The sequence below is a fragment of the Diceros bicornis genome, chromosome 22 (assembly GCF_020826845.1).
Source record: "Diceros bicornis minor isolate mBicDic1 chromosome 22, mDicBic1.mat.cur, whole genome shotgun sequence".
Taxonomy (NCBI): Eukaryota; Metazoa; Chordata; class Mammalia; order Perissodactyla; family Rhinocerotidae; genus Diceros; species Diceros bicornis.
In genome coordinates, this window is record NC_080761.1 from 48206908 (window position 1) to 48232339 (window position 25432).

Genomic DNA, 25432 nt, shown 5'->3' on the forward strand with positions numbered 1-25432 from the left:
GAAGTTTCTCCATGTCTGATATATGCCCTTCGCGAATTTTTGTTAGTCTCGTTGCCTTCAATGATGCAGATCCTTTAACAGCTTCCGTCACTTTGTTCTTGTTCTTCACAATCATAGCTATGGTGGAATGGGACATGCCTGACTGATGATCAATAACCATCACTGATTTTCCACCTTCATAGCCCTTAATCACTTTTAATTTGATTTACAGGTCAATCACTCAACGTAGCCTCTTACTGGCAACATTAGCAGTGGATTTTGTACACCTATAGGCCACGATGAACAAAATAACCCAAGATTAAATCTAGCACAAGAGAAAATGATGCAATCAAGAGATGGTAAACACAAGATGTATGAGGCTGTGGCCGGCATAACACAGCATACTGTTTCACAGTAAACCTTTTTTCCTATAAGTAGAAAGAGTATACTCCAAAATAACAATAAAAATTATAGTAAATACATAAACCAGTAACATAGTTGTTTATTATCAAGTATTATGTACTGTACATAATTGTATGTGCTATACTTTTACACGATTGGCAACACAGTAGGTTTCTTTACACCAGCATCACAACTAACACATGGGTACTGTCATGTGTTGCTTGATGACAGGGATGCATTCTGAGAAATGCATTGTTAGGCGATTTCGTTGTTGTGTGAACATCATAGAGTGTACTTACAGAAACCTAGATGGTCTAGCCTACTACACACCTGGGCTATATGGTACTAATCTTATGGGTCCACCGTCATATACGTGTTCCATCATTGGCCGAAATATTGTTATGTGGTGCATGACTGTAGTGAGATTTCTCTCTATACTTTTCTCTTTTGACCAAGTTATTTGGAATAAACCTACAATACTGCAAATGAGAAATAAGAAATTAGGACTTAGGAAACAAAGCTTTAAAAAAAAACTTTGAACTCAAAATCACCTAGTGTTCATGTACTCTTGATCATTAAACTGAAGTTATGGGAGAAAGGTAGGAGGAAGAGAATTAATATTTGAGTGACATATACAATGAAATTATTTTAGGGAATGGGAGAAGGAAGTGCCATGACCAAAAACTTTAATCTTTTCTTGTAATGGAAAAATACTATTTCAAAAGTAATTTTTTTCTGAAAATAATATGCAATAAACATTCAATTTGTTGGTATTTTGAACTAGATCTTTAATATACAATCCAAAATTCGATTGGAAATGGTTTCTCTGGTTCTGAGTACAGAATTCTCAATTATCTACTTTAAAAATGAAAAGCAAGTTTTCAAACAAACTTTTCTGACGTGCATTTTATTATTTGTTTAAGTGTATAGGTTGAAAATACAACAAAGAATAAAAACACCTTTGTCTCAAATAATAATCAGTTAAGGAAGAAAGTGCAGGACAGGAAAATGGCAGAAGAGCGGAGGAAAGAGTAAATAGTGAGGTGGAAGAGAAAAGAGAAGAAAAGCAGACAGAAAAGATTTACTGAGAAGGGAGGTCAGGTAGGGCCGGTTCAAGGCAGATACATCGACCAAGCCAAGGTGGGTGACCGCACTCCTCAGTTTCCTATCCATCTGCTAGTTCCATATACTCCAAATATAAACTTCATTTTCCTACCAATCAAAACTATTTTCTGATAATATCCAGCTAATCAAGGCAAATAATTTCAAAGTAATTCACAATAAAATGTGCTTAAGATTGACAATTCACAATGTTTAAATTCTTTGAGGAAGAGTTACAATTTAAAGGTTTCTGAATTTCAGATCAATACACCTAATAAAGGTTCATTTTGGGGATTCAAAAAAATAGCTATCAGTGAAATGCCCCTCCTTCACTGAAGGCTAGCAGGCATTTTTAAAAAATCAATTAATTAATATACAAATGGAAATACGAAAACCAAGTTCTTATAGTTGTCATATGTTGATGTAAATGTTCTGTGACTGGGAGGGAGCGATTTCATTTACTCAACATGGAAAACAGTAAGTTATGTAAGCCTGGTTTTTGCCATAGGTTAAAATTCACGTTAAGTTCTGACAAAACAGTCTACAGATTAGGTGGAAAAAGATGCTATCTTAAGGTATATTTAAAAGAGAATAGTCAATTGTATGAACACATATTTTAAAAAAACAAACAAGGGTGATTACTTGTCTTCCACGGTTTCATAACCAGGCTGTACGTACAGTTACAGTCTCTCGTTCTTTCTCCTGTGACGACAGCAGAAGTTGATTAACTAGTGTGCAGCAAAAAACCTTTCTGCAGGCTTTAGAATGCGTAAGTATTCCATTTACATATTTTAATGTTAATGGCAAGAAATAACTATAAAACATGAAATGTGACCAAAAAACTGCAGTATTTTAACATTTAAATTTGGCTGTAAATAAGGTAACATAAATACTTTTTTTTTCTTTTTACATATTGCAGATTTGTCGTAGAAATAAACATGAAGGTTTATGTAATCATGAATAAGCCAAAGCATTTCATAATTAGATTTTAATTTGATACCTTAGTGTTCTTGATATTATACTCCCTTCTTCCCATATTTACTAATAGAAAAATCCCACAAATAAGCTATTATACAGGTATAATACCAAAACAATTGTTTTATAGCTATCAACTGCATCAAGCTATCTTTTTCACTACGGGACAGAGAGAAAAACTTTATATAATAGTGTGTACTGATACTTTCTGAATCTTGTTTCAGCAGAGAGTTTTGTTTGCTTATTTGTGACCATGTTATATAGACTGATAAACATGATAAGCAATAATACCAAGTTTCCATTAATTTGGTGATTTTAAATACCATATTAAAGATAGAATCTTACTAAAAACCCTATATCAAATTTATTTAGAGGGAAAAAATCAGTTACTAAAACTTGTAGTTCTCTTTTGGACTTTGAGAAACTATGTTCCAGACAGAGAAGACTTACTAAAACAGAAGAGTAAAAAATAATATAAATTGTCCAAATGAAAAAATAATTTATCTTCTAAAAGTGACATAGTGAATTCAATTCTTCTCGTCCAAAAAATTTTAAAACAACATTAAAATATTGGTCCTTTGAATCTGTCATATCTTTTTATTTTTATATAAATGACTTTTAATCTTGAGTAAAAAATATCTTTCAACTGACAATAACTATCTATCATAAGAATATACCTAATAACGCTAAATTCCTTTGCTGTTGAGGAGCAGTGCTAATTTGTTTTACTGCAGACTAATAACTGCTTCTACCAAATAAGATAACAAACAGGCTTTAGTTTTTGAAAAAGAAAATAACTTCAAAAACTTAAAGGGGCCGGCTCCGTGGCTTGGCGGTTAAGTGTGTGCGCTCCGCTACTGGTGGCCCGGGTTCTGATCCCAGGGTCGCACCAACACACCGCTTCTCCAGCCGTGCTGAGGCCGCGTCCCACATACAGCAACTAGAAGGATGTACAACTATGACACACAACTATCTACTGGGGCTTTGGGGAAAAAGATTAAAAAGGAGGAGGATTGGCAATAGATGTTAGCTCAGAGCCGGTCTTCCTCAGCAAAAAGAGGAGGATTAGCATGGATGTTAGCTCAGGGCTGATCTTCCTAACACAAAAAAAAAAACAACTTAAAGACGACTTGTCAAAATTAACAAAATAATTTTAAGAATACTTTGTAAATAATTCAGTAATATATTTTACACACGAATTAGTTCTCCTTGATATAAAATTCTACATTATTATTTGTGTACAATGAAGATTGAATACATATTGAAAAACGAAAAAATAGGCATATCCTGGGAAGATGGTAGCAGTAAAACCAGAGTTTTTGAATCTCTGAAAATCTTCACATAAAACCAGGCAGAGCAATAGAAAGAAAAACCAAAAATCATGGACAACATTTAAAACAAAACTAAGTACAGGTACTCCCACGAACCCCAAAATATAAGCAGCTTAGCACAAACCAGTAATAAGTCATAAGACCTTCATAATATCAGTACTTCTCTGGGAGACAGCAAAAGGAAGTCAATTGGGTGGGCATCTAATAGACTTGATAATAGGAGAAACCCAAAATAACTAGAAATCATGTGAGCCAAGTTGAGACAGCAACGGAAACTGGGAGGGTTTTGCCTCTAGTAACAAGTGAATGCAAGGGGTAGTAAGGTCTGAAAGGAGCTGGAGCAGTCTAGACCGAGACGTCCTGAAACTGACCAGCCAGGGCTCCCTTCTAGGACAGACCTCACACTAAGGAGAATCCACTGGTAGTGGAATCAACGTGAGCAGGATAGAGAAAAATCAACAGGATGGTAAAGAAGTCCAGGTAAAAGTGGGGCGAGGGGGACAGAGCCAGGAAATCTCAAAAAGTAAGTCACCATATTTCGAACATTAAAGAACAAAAAACAGACAAAGGAGCATGAACGTAGAAAAGCTCATCTGAACCAGGTTCCTTCTAAAAGTTCAGGAAAATGAGCTTCACATAAAAATGAGAAACTAAAATATCAAGGTCTACTCTTATGCAATATGTTAGAAATAGAAGAGAGAGAATAAGAGAATAATCTCCCTACAGACAATGACAGTACACCAGACAGACAGACCCACAGAACACACCAAAACTATTACCTTGTATTTTAAAATGAGATTAAAGTCACTAAGAAAATGACAAAAGCCATAAAAGAACAACATGAATCAGAATTAGATGTGAGGAGACAGAATCCAGGGAAGAATTAGAAATGAAAGAAAAAAATCATTTCAGAAATGAAAACTAAACTAGAAGGAACATAGGAGTGAATAAACACAATAGATAAGCCTTAAAAGAAATAAGTGAAAAGGGGAAAATTTTAAACTCAAAATGAAGATTAAAAAGATTCATAAAAAGGTGACATATATTGAAGATAGGCAAAGACCCAATGCAAATAATAGGAAATCCAGAAGAAAACCAAAGCAAGGAAAAAGAACAAATGCTGCAATAATAATTCAAGAAATATTCTTGAAATTAAGAAAAGGATGTAATGTTACATAATGAAAAAGCATATGGCATATCTGAGAATATCAACACTTAGTAGCTAACACCAACACATATTCTAGTAAAAACTTCTAGGATAAAAGAAGGAAGAAAAACATATGGCCACCTGTAAGCCAGTGTCACTGTAACATGCTGTCATCCTTGTCTATTCTCTTTCTCTCAAACCTTTCCACTTGTACTCAATTAAGATTCCACATGAATCTCAACTTGGATTTAGAAAAAAAAATTTAAGATTGACAAATGCAAAAATAGATTAAGAAATCAAGTGACATCTTAAACAAAGTATACTAAACACCACATTCGCCACTGCTCTGTCATGAAAGTCCACTAAAATGACAAGTAAGAGATTACAAGGACCAAATAGACGGTAAAAGAGAAGACAGAGATGCGTCAAGAAAATTTTAGAAGCTAGAGCAGAAATAAATGAGTGGAACTTCACTTAGCAGATGAAGGAGGTTGCAACCTAAGGGTCTGTGGAGAGAGGAAACTAAGAAGCAACTTGCTTCTAAACACAAACTCTAAGGCTCACTAATGAAGATCCCGGGTTCCTCCAAAGACAGCGTGCAGGGGGCAGGGGCTGAACACAGAAGTCAGTCTCCTCCAAGACAGGCAGCCATTGGTTCACCAACTCCACAGGAGACTTCGGCAAACTTGAAGCATGAGATTTCTAAACTCAGGAAACCAAGCAAGTTCAGTGCAGGGTTAGCCCATTGGAACAGGGGGATTAAGTGAAAAGCCTTCCAAGTGAACTGTGGATAAACTCAGACAGCCCAAGAGAAAAGTATATTCCAATTAATGAGCCTCATCCATAAAGAGCTTCCCACCAGCTTTTCAGTGTCTTATATATGAAAGCAACCAAACATCACCAAAGATTTAAGGAAATTTGAGAAAATATCAGACAGAGAGCAAAACACACAAGAAAAAAATTAACTTGAAGGAAATAGAAGGCAAAAAGCAGAAGAAAACTTGAAAACAACCACTGAAATTAACATCCTCAGAGAGGTAAAATGTTACACCCATGAAAACTGTCAAGCACAGGGCCAAGGCGAGGGCTGAGCAAGGCCTGACAGTCGGAGCTGGCAAAGAAAAACAATGGGCTCTTTTTAGAATCAGGTAGCTCATGCCTTACAGAGACAGTGAAAACAGCAGTCAAAGGTGCCAAGTCCCCATGGCCCTTGTGCAGGGTGACGACAAAGTAAAAGGGACCAGAAGCAAGAGGACGGATGGGACACCGTTGCTGAGGAGCTAATGTCATGCTGCAGCTAAGCAACTTTACAGCCTGCAGCTGTGCCCTAAATTGGGCGAGACAGAAAGTCCCACGTCTCAAAGGAACCAAGGAGGCAGATGGGAAAACTGCCTCCAGACATCTTTCTGTAAGATAGGGAGTCTCCCTCAAGAAACAAAGGCGGATGAGAAAATGTTCTCGTGAGGGTTTCTCACAATACTGCCTGTCTGGCCACGTTCCTGGGAGGATGAGAGGGGGATGCACCAAGACGTAGGCCAGTGGGAGGTTCAAGCTCTGCCTGCATGGCCTACCAGGACATGTGCAAAGTCACCAGGACACCAGGGTGGAGCCACTGCCCCACAGGTACAAGAAAAGAATGCTACTTTTTATAAGGGAATATTGAGAATAAAAAATAAAAAGATCTTCTGGATATTAAAAATTATAGGACAAAATTTTTAAAAAATCATTGGAAGAATTGGAAGAGAATATTGAGACAATATGCAAGAAAGTAGAAGAAAAAGACAGAAAATTTAGAGACAATAAGAAATTTAAAAACCAGGCTTAGATATCAATATCTTAATAAAAGAAGTTCCAGAAATAGAGACTGGAAAAAAACACAGGGGAGGAAATTATCCAAGAAGCAATATTTAAAAACTTCCCAGGGGTGGCTGGCGCCATGGCTTAGCAGTTAAGTGCGCGCGCTCCGCTGCTGGCGGCCCGGGTTCGGATCCCAGGCACGCACCGACGCACCACTTCTCCGGCCATGCTGAGGCCACGTCCCACATACAGCAACTAGAAGGATGTGCAGCTATGACATACAGCCATCTACTGGGGCTTTGGGGAAAAAAAAGGAGGAGGATTGGCAATAGATGTTAGCTCACAGCCAGTCTTCCTCAGCAAAAAAAAGAGGAGGATTGGCATGGATGTTAGCTCAGGGCTGATCTTCCTCACACACACACAAAAAAACTTCCCAGGGGGCTGGCCTGGTAGCATAGTGGTTGGGTTCGCGCACGCTGCTTCGGCGGCCTGGGGTTTGGGGGTTCGGATCCTGGCAGCAGACCTACACATCACTCATCAAGCCAAGCTGTGGTGGCATCTCACACACAAAATAGAGGAAGATTGGCACAGATGTTAGTTCAGGGACAATCTTCCCCAAGCAAAAAGAGGAAGATTGGCAACAGATGTTAGCTCAGGGACAATCTTCCTCACCAAAAAAAAAAACCAAACAAAACAAAAAACAACCAAACTTCCCAAAACTGAATGACATGAATTTCCCCACTGAAAAAGTCCAGCGATGATTAACTCAATGGATGAAAAAAGATTCATCATCTCACACATCATAAGGAAATTTCAGAGTGCTGAGAATAAAGATAAGATCCTAACAGCTTCCAAAGAAAAACAAATAGGACACACGTAAGTATCAAGAATCAAAATGACAGGGGCCAGTGGCACAAGCGGTTAAGTGCGCGTGCTCCACTACGGCAGCCCAGGGTTCACCGGTTCGGATCCCGGGCGCACATCGACGTACCGCTTGGCAAGCCGTGCTGTGGCGGTGTCCCATATAAAGTGGAGGAAGATGGGCAGGGATGTTAGCCCAGGGCCAGTCTTCCTCAGCAAAAAGAGGAGGACTGGCAGATGTTAGCTCAGGGCTGATCTCCTCACAAAATAAAAGACGACAAACAACTTCTCAACAGCTTCAATGGAGCTGGAAGGCACTGGTGCAGTGCTGCAACATTCAGAAAGACAATGATTTCCAGCCTAGACGCCAACACTCACATAATGTTTCAATCGAGTGTATGGATAGAACTGAGCCATGCAGAGTCACAACAATGAATCAAAACAACTTATTCATTCATTCATTCTTTCACAGGAAGTTGCTGGAAGATGTACGCCACCAAAATGAGGGAATAAGCTAAAAGAGGAAGACAGAGGACTCAGGAAATGGGATGCCTAATATGAAAGAGGAGACAACCAACCAAGCCAGATTAGCACAGAACAGACAGATCCAGGAGGAATGTCTTTAAGGAAATAAAATGATACATTATACAATGTGTTTGAACCTACCGAGGAGAGATTTACACTTCTGGAGGACGGTTAGGGTGTAAATTAACGTCTACCACAGGAACACTGAGCAAATGAAATAAGGTAATTACATTATTCATCCCAAAAAACTTAAAACAAAAATTGGACCAAAAAAGAAAATATAATTAGAGAACCAGAAGTCCAGTTGTGAATAGTATTTACATAGTCAGAATAGTATAAATATTGAATACTAACAACCAAAAAGTGTGATGTAACTGCACTGTATTGAGAGGATGAGCGAAGAAGGTGTGCGTTTAGGGGACAGTAGAAGAAATAGAGCTTAATCTTCACAATCCAAAATAGATCAACAGATAAAATCTAAAACTGAAATATCAAGAAATAGCATAATAATCATGTTATTTAGAAATAGAGATAAATAGAAAAAAACCGCTAAAAGATTTGAAAGTGGTTACCTCTTGGTAGCAAGAGCTGGTGTAAAAAGAATAGGAAAGGAGAATACTATTTTTCATTACAAGCCTTGGAAAAAACCTTTTTTGACTTAAAATTATCTACATATTTTGAAGTAAATAAAGCAATAAATTAAAGATAACCTAAACTTATGGGCCAAAGAGACAATTCCAGATAGTATACTTACTAAACCATCCTGAAAATAAAGACTGTAATAGGTAAAAGGAAAAAAAACCCAAACTGGATCATCGCTCATGCCCAGCAACACTACGGGACAAAGGGATTAAATGGATGTTTCATTTTGAATGCGGAGACGGGGAAGGGAAGGGGTTAAGAAATACCTGAACTCAAAAGAGTTCCCTAAATTTCCCAAATTTTATGATTCTGTACTGGTATCACAGAATATTATAGCAGAAAGAAATCTTATATATTGGTTAACAATTTATTTCCCATATTTTATAGTAATTTGTCCAAGGTTACAGAGCCGGTTTGGGTAGAACCAGAACCCTCTGCTCTTAACTCGCACACTTTCCATTGCATCACAGCACATTTTAAAATAATGATTAAATATCAAGGAAATGTATTTGAGCTCCTATTGATATACTCATTAGCACTTTTTTGTCTTAAAAAGGGAGTCTACTTGAAGATAAAGAAAATGTCAAAATATCTAGCAGTTTTAAGTTATAGCATATTGGTCTTCTATTTTTTAAGAATTAAACAGATACAATAAAGGAAAAGTAACTATAACTGAACTCTCTTTACCCACTTTTTAGGATAGAATAGAACTGAGAATTTTTAAAACTTTTAGGCTGCCATCTATACTTGGCCCAAATTGTGGGTTCATTCCACACCACTTTGTTATTACTTTAAATTTTAGTTTAAGTTGGAATAGAAAAGTTACTTTACCATAATCAATGCTTTTTCATCTTGAAGGCAGTTAACAATGAGAACTCACTATTTAAATCATATCCACGTTTACCAGCCTAAGAGCATTTCAAATGATACAGGCCTTTGCGCTTCATTACAAAGACTCAGGGAGGAAAACAAAGAAAATGACAGGATTATTTAAAGGTGTGTTCAAGAACCAAAAAAAAAGAATTTGTTAACTGCAACCCCAAAGTTTCATAAATACTCTCTATTTCCATAAGATACCTACACTCTAAAATTTATATGTAATTAAGCCAGCTAATAAAACACAATCCCTGCAAGATTTGTATATAAGGAAAATCCTCATACAACATTAGTAGAACATGACTTATAAATAAAATATACTATATTTGTTAGCAAATATAAAAACAACAGTTCCAGATTTCTATTTTAGAAAAAAAATTAATTTATTTTAAGTTAAGGGTCTCTACCTTAATTTATTTTGGTATCGAACAACTACAATTAGTAATGGGGCAAAAAGCATCCATAATTGTGGCAATATTTTAATTTATTTACAAAAACTATACAAAATTAGACTGGAACATCAACTTATCAAAGCTTCTAAAATTAATCCCACTTTTGGAAATGTATCAAAAGTCTTCAGATCCAGAATGACAGTCTTTATTACCTTTAATTCATGGAATTATATAGCACATCAGATCTTCAAGCCAAAACAGCAGATGAAAGCCTGTACGATAAAATATTCTCCTTTTCCTAATAGCTTGGAATGTAAATGAAAATGTGTTCCCTTTTTATTGAAGAAAAAAACTTGAACCATGTGTCCAACAATATGAAATACCTGTTAGAATGGCTTGTCTGCTGGAATTCAAGTTGGGCAATTACTTCTACATTGTTAAAAACTGCCTTAAATTAAGTCTTTTTTTTCTTTTATAAAATAAGTTTTCCTCAGCCATTCCAGATCTCTAAGCCTTATAATGGAAAACATGACTCAGTTTTTACTAGTAAATCCTCCCCCATACGAAGGCATCTGCAAGACGATACATATTTTAAAAGTGCATATAAGCTTAACTAAATTTCTTAAACTGTTAACAAATCTAGGAGCAATAATTCAATATTCTATCATTCTATCGCAAAATACAGATAGCCTTAAGAGCGACATGCTTGGTCAATCTTTCTTAAGCTTTTAGGTTTGGTGCCAAAACATTAAAAAAAAAGAAAAAAATACCATTTCTCTTTGCTAATGGTTTTTCAGATATTAATTAATTTGCAGACATAGCTAAATAGTCATCTAACAAGGCATCCAGGTTATCCAGCGATATCTGCCATGAAGTCATAAAACAATAACACATACATAAAAGTAACAACAACAACAAAGACCCACATAGGTGTTTTAGCCCTAAAATGAGTTCTCTAATACAGGCTACAGGAGAAATATCATATAAGACCCCAAATAAACTTCAGATACAAACTTACAGGACGCGGCTTTGTTTAAACACACCTAAACTCCAGGCGCGGGGGATAACTAGGCTGCCTTCTTGACATCGCCAGCTTTCATCAGGGCTTTAATAGCTCTCGCCCTCATCTCCAGTTCCAGCAGCTCCAGCTGCTGTGCGGAAGGCTGAACGTCTTCCGCTGGAGGGACGGTCAGGGCGGCTGCCTTGGGCTCCTTTGGGCTGGACTCCGCCAGTCCCAGAATCTCATTCACGCTTTTCTCAATGTCTTTCTCCAGGTCATCTATCTGGCCAGCTTCACTTGGGACTGTATTTTCTGGGACCTCAGGAGCAGCTGCTTCTTCGTTGCACGGGCCTTCTATGTCGCTGTCATAAGCATCTGCATTTATACTGAGTACATCACTATCTTCCCCTTTGCCTGTAACAGACAAAAAAAGGGGGGAAGAACCATGTAACCTAAATGCCCTGGTCAAAATTCCTCTTCTGTTTAGGATTAGAGGGCTGCTTTGACCCCACCTCCCACCATGGAGTCCCAAACACATTTCACCATCGGAAACAGTTATACATATTCTATTACTGAAGACATGGTGCTCTATAAACTTCGTGTTCTCTGTTTATATTTAGAATTGTCCAAAATCCAAGAGATTGAGTCCTCCCTAACAGTACTGGTGAACACATTCACAGGTTCCATCTGCCCATTATACCTGCACCATGGATACCAAAGCTTTGTATAATTTATATCTGAAATAATTTATCTTAAGCACTCCATTTCACAAATGTGAAAGAAAACAAGTTAAGTGACTTGTACAATATAACATGACAAATTATTTGAAGATCTAGGATCATACTTGAAATCTTTGCATTATTCCTTAATTTTCATCATTCTACTGATTTAATTTTTAAAGCATCATTTGCAAACATATGAATACATTTCCAAAGACAATTTACTCTCATCTTCACCATCAGGAAACTATAGGGTTTTTCCTTATCAATTATGATTCTCAAAGTGGAAGAGGTAAAACTTGTACATTCTTTCTAAAAAGGCAACTTTACCCCAAAATGCCTTATTCAAAGTCCTTAAAATATCAGTGTGGTCATGTTCTGTCCTTCCACACCCCATTCTGCATGCAGGCGAGTGTGTGTGTTTTCAGGGGGAAGCGACTGCCCATTTAAATTATATGAAAATTCTGCAAACACAAGAGCATCTTCAAGTTTTCACATGGGCTTAGGAGTCTGAGAGTACCAAACCAATCTAAGGTACATTATTTCTGCTCCTCTAAAGGAAATAAACACAGTTTCAATATATGCATGATATTAAACTAAGGTTTTGAAATCCACCAAGAAAAATAAAAGACAGGTGGGTCTGAGGTAAAATAATGCAAATGTAATTAAAAATATTAAGAATAAGAATTCAGACTATTATGTAAAAGACAATAATCAAAAGTCGCTCAGGGAAGAGAGCAAGCATAAAATTAGATCCTGATGTCATAGCGCAGCAAAATAACTGAAGTAACTTTAAACTATACACAAAGAAACCAGAGGATATGATACATTCCTTACATTAATTCTGCTCCTTTCCAGTAAGAAGGGTGGCACCTAAAATACTACCTACCATTTAGAGAACCTCAGAGAAAAGCAATCTAAATGAGGAAATGGAGTAAATAACTTATGGGAAAGGGTTAAAGGAGTTCAAGAGCTTGGCTAAACAACAGTTATAGGAAGAGAAAGTAAGAGCTAAAATATTTTTCAAGAAAAAAGTAATAAAGAGTTCAGGGGTTTATTGAGCATTTCTCTCTTACAGTTGATCCTCTAGCCAACTACTCACCAACATACATTCTACTCCATCTCCTCTGTCTGTATACTTCCACCATTTCTCTTTTCTTTCGTTTTCCTGTTATTTTTGTGCTATCAACTTGATCCATACCCCGATCAAACTCTGCACCCAAGTACCAAAGATTTTTTAAATAAAAAACAAATCTATCTAGACTCAGTATCTAGACAGCAAGATGAATCAATTACTATCTAAATTTATCACTGACACAGATGAATAAATGGAATAATTTATCAGAGAAATATTTGTTTCCATTATTCAATGAAGCATAGTTATGAACATGGGATAAAGCCATAAAGGCAAAATATTTGGCAACTAAATAGAACACCTAATACCCTTTAAACATTTTATCGACAAGGAGAAAAAATACAACTAGAAAATACACAATCACTTTAAAGTAATATACTTCCAGTATAAATAAAGGGGAGTGTACTACGTAACAGGGAAAAACAAAATGTAATACCTGTACTTTTATCATCATCTATAACAAACCTCAATGTTTAAGAGCTGCAGGGACTCTCTAAGCTATTTAAAGGAAACGTATTTTATGTCTTAAGTTTGCTTTTTGTTAAAAGTTTTAAATAGAACACCCAATGAAAGTAAACAAACATATAAGAATTATTCACTACAAACATTTTGAGTGGTAAAAATTAAAAAGGATTTTTAAGTTGTGCTAGCATATTTAAACCTTGAAAGGGCCTATATTATTCTACTTGCTAATAATTCAACTTATCAGAAATAGTTTTAATGCATAAAATCAAAGCATATCTAATGTTATGAGTGACTGCATGCTTGTGAAACTTCTTTGATAGTGACTTATTAAATTAAGCCAAGAGACAAGCCCCAGAACAAGGAACAATTAAATATCTGTCTGAACTTCTGCTAAAGATGGCAAATTAAGCACACATATCTAAGTCTCTTCCCTACCAAGAACCCACTGAAGTGACAGAAAAGAGTTACTTAAAAATAATAGAGAAAAATTATAAATTAACTGAGGATAAAATTAACAAACATCAGTCCTTTCTAAGTAAAACACAAAATGGAGAATCCATAAAGGGAAAAAATCAACAAATTCAGCTAAATAAAAATGTAAGACTTCTGAGAAAGAAAATATACCATAAATAAAATTATAAGATGGGGCAGACTACAAGAAAATATTAGTGAAATACATTTTTAAAAAGGACAAATATAAGAACATATAACAATGTCTAGATATCATTAAGAAATAACTAAAAATACAGGCAAAGGGTAGAAATAGGTCAAGCATTTCTCTAATATGAAATACAAAAGATCAACAAACACATGAAAAAATGCTCAAGCTATTTTCTAATCAGGGAAATGCAAATTAAAACAATAAGACACTATTTTTTACTTATTAATAAAAAACAGTAATTTTATCCATCTGGGGAAAAACTGTTAAAAAAGAAAAAATTTGGTAAAATAGAAAAATGATCAAGAAATATTAAGTTAAAAAAGTAAGCTAAAGAGTGATAACCATATTTAAGCTAAAAATAACATAAGTAAAATATTAATAGTGGTTATTTCTGGAGAAGAGAGTAAAAGAAGAGGGGAAAGGGAAGAAAATGAGTTTCCCAATTTTGCTCTATGAACACATGTATTACTTCAACCATTTCCAACAATATAACCTTGTAAAAAGTTTTAAAAGAAAAAATGAAATCATACTATTAATATGATAAACAAGAAAGGGTATCATCTAAAAAGAGATTTTGCAGGGTTTTTACAAAATGAGAGTAGGCAGGATGAAAGTGACAGAAAAATAAAAGCAAAGCAAAACCACAAAGACCCCAGAGATGAGTGTAGCTCTTTCTTAGAGAGTGTTGGAAGCAAGGAAGAGCTGGCTGTGGAACAAACACCAAGATAATTAAAATTAAATTCATTCAGAATAGTTGGGCCAATTGAACCCTTCCTTCTTTCCTTCCCCTTCCCTGACACATGCCCAAACACTGTCTGTGGGAGGCCTACTCCATCCCCCTATATTAAAGAAAGAGATCTGTTAGAGAAGCATGTCCAAACAGCTACTGGAGAAACCCAAACCAGCTACCAGAAAAACCCAGCGACAATAAATGAAGGACCAAGATGAACAAAGGAACAAATACAGAAAATTTAGGAGCCAGAAGATAATCTAATGAGGGGCATGAGGCGTGAGAGAGTTTACTTGGTATCCTTAGAGAGACTGAAGTGGACAATGCAGCTATAAAACAAGTACACAGTACCATGAAAAAAGACAGAGAACAGAAATGTTAGAATTTTAAAATACAGTCATCAAAAGCAAACATTCAATGGTTGCTCGAAGATAATGTTAAAAAAACTCTCAAAATGTAGAAATGACATAAAAATATATGTAAAATACGCAATAAAAGTTAAGAGATGAGGATGAATGACACGAGTCCAACAACAACCTAATATAATTAATTCAACAAATATTACTGAACACCTACAATATTGTTTTAAACTCTTTTAGACACTGTTTTAAACATTGAGGAAATAGCAGAGAATTAAAAAAAAAAAAAGTCCCTGCCTTACATTTAAGTCATAGAAGAAACACTATAAATAAGTAAATACCAGGTGCTATGAAGAAAAATACAGCAGGATAAGAAGAGAGTAGCAGAAATTGCTCCTAAATATTCCCATCAAAAAATAGAACATGAATCTGATCAAGCCTCTACATCTAACTACCAATATACAAAATATAAAGGAATGTTAAATAAACACTGGGCTTGGGATGCAATCAGCAAAATTCAAACTGAGAAACTTGAGCAGACACCAAGTTTCTTCAAGAAATAAACTGCAAAGAGAGGGAGAGAGGGAGGGCCGGAGGAAAAGGGGAAGTATAATAGATTAAACAGAGACTATTAACCAGGTGCAATGTAGGGACTTGATCTGGATCCCAATTCATACCAATATAGTTTAAAAAATATTATGAGACAATCAGAGAAACCTGAACACTGGATATCTTAAGATTAAAAATATGTATCACTCTCCTGCACCCCCTAATGAAGTAATGGACCTAGACAATAACCACAGCTACTAGAACCATTAGGTGTCAGGCTGACAACATCTGGACTAATCGACCAATCTTAACATCACAATACCACCAACCACTACAACTAGTTGAAATATGAACACTTTCTGACTATTTGATGGTATTAAGACACATTACTTTTTAAGGTAATATAGCTATGTTTAAAAAGAGATCTCTCCTCTTTAAGAAATACACACATACTGAAATATTTACAGATGAACTGAAAAGACGTTTCGGATTTGCTTTAAAATAATCTAGCGCTGTGAAGCTAGCTGGTAGGGGTATAGAGGAAAAAGAGTAGCCACAGGTAGATAATTGTTGAAGATAGAGCTGAGTCATGGGAGTTATGTTCCTACTTTCTTTCTTATTTTTGTTTGAAAATTTCCAAGACAAAAAGTTAAAAAAAAAAGTTGATTTCTACTTAGAAATCTGAAACAACATTTTTGAAAATATTTAAAAATATATATATCTTGGAGTAGAACATGAGAAAACCGAAATCCAATATTCCTATCAGGCTAATCATAGAGCAGGTTATTAAAAGGGTTAAACTATTTTACTTTGTTTTCTCTTTTAATTAGTTTTTGTCATCTGATTTTAAGTTATTCACATTCAGTGGTTATGCCACTTAGAACGACACATTTCACCATCCTTCCCTCTAGATCCTGAATCTCCACTCTCCACAGCCTCCAGTGTTACAGACCCGCTGAATCTCATTAGTAACAACGTCTACGATACACTAGACAGCAAGGCTATGCCTCCATGGACTTCTTTTCTTAGACAAGAGAAAATTTTGGTTTTACTAAATTTTTTAATTTATAAACAACACACTTCTAATGTATTCTAACTATAGAAAGTCAGCTTGATAACTTTTAACAGTTTTAGCGAATTCCAACCTTTTCAAGAAACCAATACTTTATTTTCTGAAAAGAAAACAATTGTTCTTTTAACGTGTAAGAATAATCTTTCCTGTAGAGGCCTTCAATCTTCGTCTCAGCAAAACTAACAGAACTTGGCTATTTTTTTTCATGTACTGTTTTAAACTATTGATTTAAATTTAAATGCATCATGTTAACCATCATATTCAAAATTTATTCATGGCACAACTGTTACAGATAAAGAAGAAAAAGCAAACAATTTAATATAGAAACCTGTCTAGTATTCTACCAAACCTCCACTGAACTTCTGGATAACGTGAGCGTCCACTAGCCCGTAAACCTAACTTTCAAGAATCACAAATCCAGACATTGCTCCAAGAGTTAATAAATATTTACTCAGTATCTATTACATATGCCATAATGGTGCTGTAAAGGCCACAGAAGAGGTAGGTCTTACAAAATGCCATGGGTAGGGTAGATTAAATATTTGCGGCACGATTAAGACATAGTCTTTGCCCTTGTGGTGCTTATGTATGCTTATGGACATAACATTTTCAAGTGCTAAACTGTGCAAAATGAAGAATAACACAATTTCAGAGTGTACAAGGCAATAGCGAAAAGTCAAGGAGATCTTCATAGACAAAGAATACAAAGTAGGTCTTAGAACCTGACAGGTGATATTGACAGAGAAGGAGACTCCATGAGAGGGACACAACGGACAAAGGCAAAGTGTTGGATCTCGGCTCAGCACAGAGCACGTGAGCCAAACAGAACGGAATGCACACACGAGAGTATATAAAAGGGCCATATCTAAAGTCACTGTCTCTGAGGACAGCACCACTCTAGCACAAAGGCACAACAGGGACCACCTCCTGCCAGCCTTTTACCATAGATCAGGTAAGTAAATATTCTGGGGACACACTGGGGCACAATAACAGGCTGACACATGAGAGATTTCTGACTATAATCTTTCCTCTAGTAATCTGGAAGTAAACAGGAAGAAAATCTTTAAAAATCTCATTTACCATTTCTCATACCATTTCATTAAAGAGGCTTCTAATAGAATAAAAGTTTGATATCAAAATCTAGGCAGAAATTTATGAAAATGCACAAAGGGGAAAAAATGAAGCCAAGATAGGTATTTCAGTATTTACAAGCACTGGAGTTTAGAATCAGGCAACTTTTCCCCCAAAGATCTATTGAAACTTACTCACTTAAAAGGGCCTCACGGTCATATTTTCTGCTAGCAATCTCTCAGTGCTCCACAACCTGCCCGTCCAAGGAAGGTGTGCTCAAACTCATCGTCTACTTCACAACTGTCATGTTTTCTGTGGCATTGCTTTTGCTTGTTAAATATAAACATATGCTTGCAAAGAGATACTAAAGACTGGATTCTAATTTTAGAAAATATAAATGTACCTTTTATAGACTCACGCTTAGATAAGCAGCCAGTCATTATCAGTATGCCAAAAAAAGTGGTCATGTATTCTATAAAACACAGAAATCCTACCCTAAAACTAAAAACACTTCCATTAAAGAAGTAGGAAAAATAATAAAAACTGTCAGTTTCATCCTAATTCTTTCTATAAAAGAAAATACGTGAAATGGAAGTAGTGGGAGCCTTTGGAAAAAATAACTATGTCACCTCAGAGTGTATGATAGTGAAAGTGGAAAATGAAGTGAAGAGGGTCCTGTATGTTTTCAAAATGGTCAGAGAAAACACATAATCTCATGAGGAAGGACAGCTAACACGAGCACAGAAAGATGCTCAAAAATAAAATTCTAACCGAAGATTAATTATCCAAATGAGGAAATATCCAAAGAAATAAAAGCTACAGAGGAATCTCTGTGATGACCACATATTTTACAAAGGGCACATACTCAATGATTAACATAAAAGACCAGTATGAATCTATACAAGTAAGAAAAATAAAGCTAAAGCCTAAGGGAAACAAACAAAAATGACTCAGTTTTTTTAACACCAGAAAGAAAAACAAGCTCAGAACCAACACATTCTTCGGGGTAGGTGGTAGAATAATAATGGGTTGAAGTAACTAATATTCTATTTTGCTTCCATCTTCTCTATTAAGAATAATGTACACACTGGATAGAGTGGAAGAGAAAGAAGGAATTCTTTCATTCGGCTATCCATCCAACTTTCTCATTCAAAAAACTTTGGGTGCCCACTATGGATGAGCACTGAAGACCTAAAGGATCCTAACACAAATCCTTTGCCCTACAGAAGCTCTCCATTTAAAGAGGATAGTCATATATAAACAAATAGAAATACCACGGAATGGGAAGCTACTTAGGGGTAAGGACCATGTCAAATTAGTATTTAGGTACTCATAAATGTTTCTTGAATTGAAAACAATTATTAATTACTGGGTGGTGTTATAAAAGAAGTAAATAAACAGGCAATAGTGGTATGAAATGGGTGATAATCAATCCTATAGTAAGGGCATTGAGAGAAGAGGTGAGGTGAGCAGAAGCAGGTTAGGGAAGGCCTCACCGATTTGGAGATGTTTGATCTTAAAGAACAAGTAGTTCAACCTAAATAAGGTATACCACTGGTGTGAACAGTATAAATCTCAGATTTGAACAAACTGCATGACAAGTATTTAAAACCTATAGGCACAACTGATAGATTTCCACTTATATTCTGAGATATGTTTCGAACTAGACTCATGATAGAACCACATAGTTCTTATTTTCAAAAGAAGGTAACTTCCACAACTACAGTACAGAAAACCTGACACCAATTCCCAGTAAAATTCTAGGTTTATTAGGAGGTTTATAAGCTCTGAAGAAAGTAGTGCTAATTGGTTTAGACAGATAAGGTAACTCTGATCAGGGATCTAAAGGATGTGTGGAAGCCTCATGTGGTTATCTTGGGGAGGAGCAGCAGGCAGAGGAAACAGCAAAAGCAGAGTCCTGGAGTGCGAGGGGAAAGCAAGGAGGAAGGGACAGATAAGCAGGGGAGAGTGACAGGCTGTTTCACCCTAAGGCTGTACTGGCCGTAAGAAGGAAGCGCTTCAGATTTTGTTTTGAGATGGGAAGCTATTGGAAGGCTTTGATAAGAATAGTGACATGACCATTTTTCCAGTTTAAAATAATCATCCAGACTGCAGTGTGGAAAAGAGACTAGAGGGGAGCATAGATAGAAACACAGAGATCAGATACCATAAGAATCAACGCCAGAACAACATGGCTAAGAAGAGGTATGAAGTGGCTGGATTCTGAATATTCTGAAAGGAGAGCTGACAGGATTTGTTGACAGAGATGAAAGGAAGGACTCAAGAATGATGCCAAAGTTCTTGGCCTGAACACTCAGAAGAATGTAACTGCTATTTATTGAGATGGAGAAGAATGCAGGAAAAGCAAGGTTGTTTGAAGTTTGTTTATTTATTGCTTTTGGGGCGGGTTGGTCAAGGAAGGATCTAGAATTTATTCTGGGACATTAACTTAAGATGCTTATTGAACATTTAATAAGTAAGCTGGATATACAAGAACCGGAAAGAGGTCTGAACTGCAGAAATAAATTTGTAGCTGCCAGTCCTGGAACTACATAAGATCACCACCTGGGAATGTAGGAGAGAGAAAAAGTTCAAAGAAGAGGTCCTGGGGCATGCACCCTTTAGAAGTTGGGTAGAGGGGAGCATGAGGCAAAGGGGACTGAGAAAAGAAGACAGTGTCAGGGAGGAAGGAATAATCGGTGGTGTCAACCGTGGCTGCCAGGTCAAGATGAGGACTCAGCAATGACCTTCAAATACAGGAGGATGTGAAAAATTAATTTACACATCTGTTTTCCTTTATTAGATAAGTTCTTTCCAAGCCAGGCCACATTTTATTTATCTTTCTATCCCTGGTGCCTAGCATAAAACAATTAGTTTGTTGGAAGAAAAGATCAGCTTCAAAATTTGAAGAGATGTCATTTACAAGAGGTATTAAATTCATTTTCTATAATCCAAAGGACACAGAAGGACCAATGAGTACAAGTTACATAAAGGCTAACTATGATTCAGTATAGAGACATTTTCACCATTTAGAGTCAGGCAGGATGATACTGAGGACATGATGCAGAAAACACTAGTAACAACAATAATAATGGCAGAAATAATTATAACAAGAGCTGATATTTCTTGAACACTTACTATGTACTAAGCACTTCTCTAAAGCACTTTACATGTATTAACCCTATGCTGACATAATGAAAAAGGCATTCGTATTCATTATACCCATTTTATAAACAAGGAAATTGAAGAACAGAGAGTTTAAGTAACTTGCCCTAGTTTACACAACTAAAGTTGCAGAACCATAACTCAAACCCAAGAATATTTTGAAAACCTATGCATTTAAACATTTTATACTGCCTCCCAGATCTTAACAGAATCAGAACGACCACAGAAGGTTCACAGATTAGAATGTTGGTTCCAGTCGAATATATCTTCTGGTAGGTGCCTTAAAACCACCCGAATAAATACAAGACGTAGGACACACAGACCTAAAAGACATGTATTAAATATGTATAAATATTAAGAGAATGAAAAGACAAGCCACAGACTGGGAGAAAATATGTGCAAAACACATCTGATAAAGGACTGGTATGGAAAACACATAAAGAACTCTTAAAATGCAACAATTAGAAAACAAACAACCCAATTAAAAAGTGGGCAAAATATCTGAAGAGACAAGTCACCAAAGACTATATATAGATGGCAAAGCAGCTTATGAAAAGATGCTCCATAGCCTCCGCCACGAGGGTGCTGCTAAGTAAAACAACAGGACACAGGGACCTATGAGAACAGCCAAAATCCAGCACACTGAGACCGCCAAATGCTAGCAAGGATGTGTAACAACAGGAACTCTCCTTCATCGTTGGTGGGAATGTAAAATGGTACGGTACTTTGGAAGACAGTTTGACAGTTTTTTACAAAACTAAACTGAATTTACCAACAATTCAAAATTTATGTCCACACAAAAACCTGCATACAAATGATTATAGCAGCTTTACTCATGATTGTCAAAACTAGTAAGCAAACAAGCTATCCCAGGGGCCAGCCCGGTGGCGCAGTGGTTGGGTTCGTGCACTCCACTTCAGTGGGGCAGGGTTCACCAGTTTGGATTCCAGGCGCAGACCTACGCACCACTCATCAAGCCATGCTGAGGTGGTGTCCCACATAGAGCAACTAGGATGTACAACTATGGCATACAACTATCTCCTGGGGCTTTGGGGAGAAAAAAGGAAAAATGGAGGAAGATTGGTAATAGATGTTAGCTCAAGCCAATCTTCCTCAAAAAAAAAAAAAAAAGATATCCTTCAACATGTAGATGGATAAGCAAACTGCATACATTCATACAATGGAAGATTATTCAACAATGAAAAGAAATGAGCTATCAAGCCACAAAAAGACACGGAAGAACCTCAAATGCATATTGCTAAGTGAAAGAAGCCAATCTGAAAATATGATCTCTACTGTAAGACAATCCAGAAAAGACAAAACAATAGAGCCAGTAAAATGATCAGTGGTTTCGGGCGGAGGGAGGGAGGGATGAAGAGGTGAAACTACTCTGTATGATACCGTAACGGTGGATACATGTTATGATATAGTTATCAAAACCCATAGAGAGTACCACACAAAGAATGAACTCTAAACTATGAACTTTAGTTAATAATGTAGGCTCATCAATTGTGACAAATTTACCAAACTAATGCAAGATGATAATATGGGAAACTGGGAGAAGAGGTGCTAAGTGGGTACACAGGAACTCTGTACTTTCTTTCTGCTCAATTTTTTTGTAAACCTAAAGCTGTTAAAAAAAATTAAAGAGTATTAATTTTAAAAAAGTTGGTTATCTATAAGCTCAATATGTATCAACTATATGATGTGGCAACCAAAACTGCTAATTAAGTCATAGACTACAGTGTGGGATATGTGAAAACTTCAGGAACTGGTAACAAAATCCAACGTCAAGCGTAGTGTTTACTTTCTTTCCTGGATGAGAACATAACGGCCGAAAAGCATGGTGGATCCAAACGGGATCCAACACCTGATGAAGGTTTGGACTATGCAACCTCTGAAGTAGCTGCCCTAAGAAAGGGTCTGTCTACGATCCCATGAAACACATCACAAGAGAGAATGTGCAAAATGGGTATAATTTAAAGAAACATGGAAATAAACATTTCTCTCAAAAGAACTGAATCAAATTCTTTGTAATGTCATTCTTGATAAAACACATGCAGGCTATTATGCATCCAAAAACCTTGCTGGTTTACTTTAAAAAAAGAAATCCAGAAAAGTCTCACAGTTAAATGCAACAGAGGGGCCTTCAAAAGGTACAGAAACAGTATGGGCTAATCTGCCACACAAAATGTAATTTTCACCCTTTCATTCAACTACCACTCACAGAAAGAGACAAATTAAAAAGCAAGGAGGATTCTGTTTGGTGTCACTGCTGGTAATAACCTGCGGAAAAGCTCAAAGGAATGAGAAAAGAAATGTAAATTCTTATGTCGCACTGGTGGTTACACCGCACTCTCTTTTTCCTTCACCAATTGCTGAACTGGACATCACTTCCCCACAACAAGGTTTTAAAAATCCTTTAAAGAGCTTAACTCGTGTTGAGAGGCTGCAGTCTGTGAATACTCATTTGTTAGAGCCAGTCAAGGAGATAATCGAGGGCTGGGAAGAGCGGAGGGAGACTCCAACCTTTAAAACATGTCAGGTACATGTGCTCTGCTTCCAACCCCGGACAGCCTTCTAACACCTCCTTCTCAGCCTCCCCACAGCTCTCTAACCCCCGCGCCTGCAGGTTAGGTCTTCAGAGGAAGAGGCAGCAGAGCTCACCTGCCCATCCAGGGACTGCTACGGTAATGGATACAGACATGTAACACTCCTGGCCTACAAATGCTGCTTAATTAACGGATGATCTTCATTCTCTCCTCCTTTACAAAGCAATAAAAGTCGCTGATGGCATTTTGCTCACTATTTTTTAAAGTTTTTATAACTTGTATGTATTCCTTCGGCTACAGCTGTGAAGTTTTTTTCAGCAAAACTCATCTCCTTTTTAACTGCAAATTCATTTCTTCATTCTTTGTATTCTAGTCCCTCTATTCACCCACCTTTGCTTCTCCTAGTGCAGTGTGACCTTAGAACAACAACAACAATAGCAACAAGAACAAAAATTAGTTGGGTTTTTCCATTTACCCCTCACTTTAAGGATTCGAATGGTCTCATATGGTTTTTGTGTGTGTGTGTGTGTGAGGAAGATCAGCCCTGAGCTAACATCTGCCAATCCTCCTCTTTTTGCTGAGGAAGACTGGCCCTGGGCTAATATCCATGCCCATCTTCCTCCACTTTATATGGGAGGTCGCCACAGCACGGCCTGCCAAACGGTAAGTCGGTGCGCGCCCGGGATCCGAACCGGCGAACCCCGGGCCGCCGCAGCAGAGCGCGCACACTTAACCACTTGCGCCACCAGGCCAGCCCCTCATATGGTTTTATATTCAATACCTTTGCTATGACGGCAAAATCTCTTATATCACATTTAAGGTTTTAGAAGTAATGAGTGCATAAGATATGGCCATCACCAATTCTTTATGATAGCCTAAAAAAGTGGTCTCTCAACTTCATTATCTACATAAACCTATCAAGTGAAAACATTTTAAGTATCTGTTCCAGTACCTGTAAGTATTATTTACTTATAAACAAACATGTACTATTACTATAAATTAATACATACTATTACAATAATATATATGTAATCAGAAATTTTAAAAGGAAGAGACTTAAATATACAAGTTTACATATATTTATTTATGTTAGAAGTTCTGGTATTTTCTTCCTGCATTTTCTGGGAGTATGTATAATCACACTTTGGTGACCACTGGTCTGAAAGGCTGAAAGAAGCACATAGAAAATATCTATTCTAAACTGTCATCACATGGTTTAACCACTGATAAACATTTTTCCCCTATTAAAGTCCACCTTTCAACTTCTTGAAGCTCTTGTTAACAAGATAATTCTTAAAGCTGTCTATCATTCACTAACTTGTGAACTAGAAGGCCAAAACATAACTACATAAGGCAACTACAGTATTTAAAAAAAAAAAAAAGGTGGCAAGACTTGAGCCTAACCACAGCAAAACTCTGTGCATATTTTTTGTATGTGTTTGCATATCTTTCTCTAATAGCAGGAAAGAATAATTGTCACATGAGAAAGCTAATGTAAAAGATTCAGAGTAAGATATAGTAAATGTCTTATTGATTTTTATCATCTTATATATCATACGGTTACATTATTTATTTTTATGACCGTATTCAAATGAATGCATTTCAAGGAACCACCCTACAGCTTAAAGACTAATTCAAGCATCTTGTTTTTCCTCTAATAGAATAAAAAATGTAGAGATAGAAAAAAAAAAATTGCATATTCCATTCTGTTTCCATTTAACAATCTGAGAAAACAGTTATTAAGCATTCTTTCCCAGTGGAGACATTGCTCTAGGCACTGATCTTACAAAATCTAACAACTAGAAAGGAACTTCAAGATCAGGGCCAAACATTCAAACATTGCTTGACTCTGCTCAACAACAGCGCCACCAAGTGGCAGTTAATGTAACCTATGTTGGAACATCTTTGGCAATAGGAACCTATATC

The 25432-nt window shown here is 36.5% G+C and overlaps 1 protein-coding gene across 1 annotated transcript in view; it reads right to left on the bottom strand.

Annotated features, from left to right (window-relative positions):
- Positions 1-10217: 10217 nt before the first annotated feature.
- The window catches only part of CAAP1 (caspase activity and apoptosis inhibitor 1), a 49264-nt gene continuing 34049 nt past the window's right edge, over positions 10218-25432 (bottom strand). Inside the window, exon 6 of the mRNA XM_058565917.1 lies at positions 10218-11442. Within this exon, the coding sequence (XP_058421900.1) occupies positions 11096-11442 (347 nt within the window). The 3' untranslated portion in view covers positions 10218-11095. The remainder of the gene's footprint in view (positions 11443-25432) is intronic.